At 44.1% G+C, this 3,085-nt stretch overlaps 1 protein-coding gene across 1 annotated transcript in view; it reads right to left on the bottom strand.

Annotated features, from left to right (window-relative positions):
• Positions 1-1,937, bottom strand: part of LOC147818388 (uncharacterized) — a 7,573-nt gene extending 5,636 nt beyond the window's left edge. Inside the window, exons 1-2 of the mRNA XM_087177380.1 lie at positions 1,724-1,937; positions 29-131 (exon numbers count right to left, since the gene is read on the bottom strand). Of these exons, the coding sequence (XP_087033506.1) occupies positions 29-127 (99 nt within the window). The 5' untranslated portion in view covers positions 128-131; positions 1,724-1,937. The remainder of the gene's footprint in view (positions 1-28; positions 132-1,723) is intronic.
• Positions 1,938-3,085: the final 1,148 nt, after the last annotated feature.

Below are 3,085 nucleotides of genomic sequence, written 5' to 3'. Positions count from 1 at the left end.
GACACAGCTACATGCTATGTGTGTTTACCCCCAGAGTCTTGGGCTCCATCTTGAGGTGGGACTGCAGTTGGCCCGGGGAGAGGGTCCCTCTCTCCACAGGCATGGGGTCTTTATCATCATGAGCCATCCTGCTGCAGATGGAGAAACAACAGTTTTAAGACGGTTACATCTGGACAGGATTGAGTGAAGAACAAATAAACACACACATGCACAAAATAACACATCAATGCATTTTAATGAGATGTTGTGAATATCCATAAATAATCATGGGTAAAAGCGAATAACCCTCACTGAAGAAGACTGTGAGATGCAGCTGACAGCTCAGGGAAAGTTATTGATTGGACATTGAGTACAGTTTACCCCAGTCATAAATATGTGTAACTTCACATACTTAATGTGTCACACAAGTCACACAACTTTGTGATTAACAGACACAAACAAGATGGCTGCTGCCCCGTCACTGCAGCGGATAACTGCACATTTCAGGGAAATCTGTCAAATGAGCATGAAAACACTAAACAAACACAAATCCACCTTGGGTATTACTCTTTCAATAAAACACGTTAGGAAAATTCAAGATGGCTGCCATTTCCAAGATGGCCGACATTTTTGGCAAGGAAATGCCATTTTTTCGTAATAAGTCTACCATCGCACTACTAGCAAACTAGTTAGCTTATATCAGCTAAAGCGCAAATTGAGGTAACTGAAGTCCAGGCTTTAAGGTAAAGTGATTTAAGGATTTACCTTTGAAATGTCAAAAGGTGTAATTCAGTTGACAGTTCACTGGGTTTGTTTGTTAACTTGTTACTTGTTAACTTGTTAGCTTGCTCGCCGGCTAGCCCAGCGCGCTAGCGAGTTAGCATATCTAGCTAGCGTGCTAATGTTGGCTACTAATACTGACTTAAGAGTTGAATAAAACAAGTACAGAAATTTTGGTTCATCATTCATAATAAATGAATATAACAATAACAATTACACTGTGTTCTGTACCTAATTTTTTCACATAATTAGAAATTGTAAAAAATAAAGCAATTAAAGAAATTAAAGAGTTGCGACTGTGACGTCGTTAGAGTCAAAATTACAAAATCGTTGTCCCGTGGGTAAAATACGTGTTTCCTATGACTGAAATAGCGGCGATCTTGGAAAATGGTTTAGAAATTTAGAAATTTCAAGTGGCTAATCGGATTCTTCAAATTAATGGCCCCAGAGGAATAAATATACCAATTTAGGTGCTTGTATCCACATTTAAATTGAAGCCGATGCTCTGAACACAGTGTTAGCTAAGTTAGCATCTGTCCTGATGTGTTCTCTCTCCTCTGTCCGGGCCACAGCTGCAGGATCCGGTTCAGAAACAACCTTGAGCCAAGGACTTCAGCTGCTCCAGCACAGAGCTGCCTCCCCTCTCATCTTCATCACGGGCTGTTCAACTGTCAAATATTCAACTAAAGACATTACATCCGACATGTGATGCCAGCAGCCATGAGCCCAATGAGCTCAGTGCAGGGACATGGAGAGGAGCACTCCGTCCTCTGCAGCAGAGACCCGCAGTGGGGCCTGGCTCAGCCCCAGGAGTTGACACCACAGAAGAAGAAGTAAATATGAAATGTCCCACGCGGCTTTGATGGACAAACAGTGACAGTGTAAGAACCCCCACCCCAGATGTCCTGTCCCAACCCACCTGTCCCGGTCTGTGCTGCGGGACAACATGCAGGTGATCTCTTACCTCGGCGGCGGTGCAGCTTTGTCTCTCCGTTTCTTCTCTGTCCTGCTCAGCTGATCGTGCCTTCAGTGTGTGTGTGTGTGTGTGTGTGTGTGTGTGTGTGTGTGTGTGCTCTGCAGGCTGCAGCAGGGTGTGTTCAGGAGCCGCTCTCACTGCAGCAAAGTGATGCTGCGACTTTCTGGAGCAGAGTTTCGCACAGAGTGTGATGTGATGCGGCTCACAGACATGATGCTGCTGCAGGCTGAGCTCCCGTTACATAAGACTGTACCTCCGCAGAAAGTCTTAACACACGGTGATGCTTCATACAAGAGAGGACTGTGGTCTGTCCCAGGGAGGACGGAGGGGACAAGGCTGGACATAATGTGTCTTTATGTCCTAATCACAGATTTTAACACGTCACGTTGATCCAAACTGTTCATGAGTCTTTGATCATTAATGACTTAAAGACACCAGTTTAATCCTTCTCCTTCACATGAACAGATGATGTCACTTAAATAAACTAAATTAAAGGGAGACTTTTAGAATTTGTCCTCTATGATGCCCCCTACTGGTGATGGTGGAGACAACATGAGTTTGATTTTATTTTTATTTTCTGTCTCTGGGGGTTTTTACAGCCGTCTCTGTCCTTTGACCCTGGACAGCAGAGGACACGTCCCTCCGTCAGGACGGACAGACATGACCTGTCCTGTGTCCACAACAGAACAACAGTGAATTCACAGAGCAGCAGATGAGCTTGTACATGAATGTTATTGTTCATTTCATGACTTAAAGCATGAAACTTTTTCTATAAACCAGGAAGTTTATTTTCATATGTGACCTGTGGGAGAGGGCGGAGCCTCCTGGGGTAATGAATGTGGTCCAGACCAAACCAGCAAGTTAGCTTCTGATTAGCAGCATCAGAAGTCGCCAGTGTTTTAACATGTTATAGCAACATTAGCACCTGGAAATGGGGGGGTGGGGGGATGGGTCTGCAGCAACTGGTGCTCTAAGCAAAATGATGTTACACGACAAATAAAGATCTTTATGTAATTTGGTCAAAGATAAACACGATCATATATATAATGGAGGAATGGGGTAGAAATGCAATGGTGAGGTCATTGACCTCTCAAGGTCAGATGCAAACCTCAGGGTGTGAAGATTATCTGCTGAAACTTTCACACTTTAGTCATAACATGCAGTTGTTCTGCCGACCTGCCTCACTACCACAGTCAGGATGATGCAACACTACACGCAGGTCTCATTATATGCATCTATTTTATTCCAGCTTTCTGCCTTATGTTAGAAATAAAATCATAAACAGGATCTCTGACATGTGACCTGGTGACACAGCTGCTGTCCCCGGGTCAGACTCAGCTGGACTGAGGT

Source organism: Seriola lalandi, unplaced genomic scaffold, assembly GCF_002814215.2.
Source record: "Seriola lalandi dorsalis isolate HSWRI2012SDOR001 ecotype SW California unplaced genomic scaffold, Sedor1 jcf7180002054595, whole genome shotgun sequence".
Taxonomy (NCBI): domain Eukaryota; kingdom Metazoa; phylum Chordata; class Actinopteri; order Carangiformes; family Carangidae; genus Seriola; species Seriola lalandi.
The sequence above is the reverse complement of the archived record's forward strand: the minus strand, read 5'-3'. Positions and strand labels throughout refer to the sequence as shown.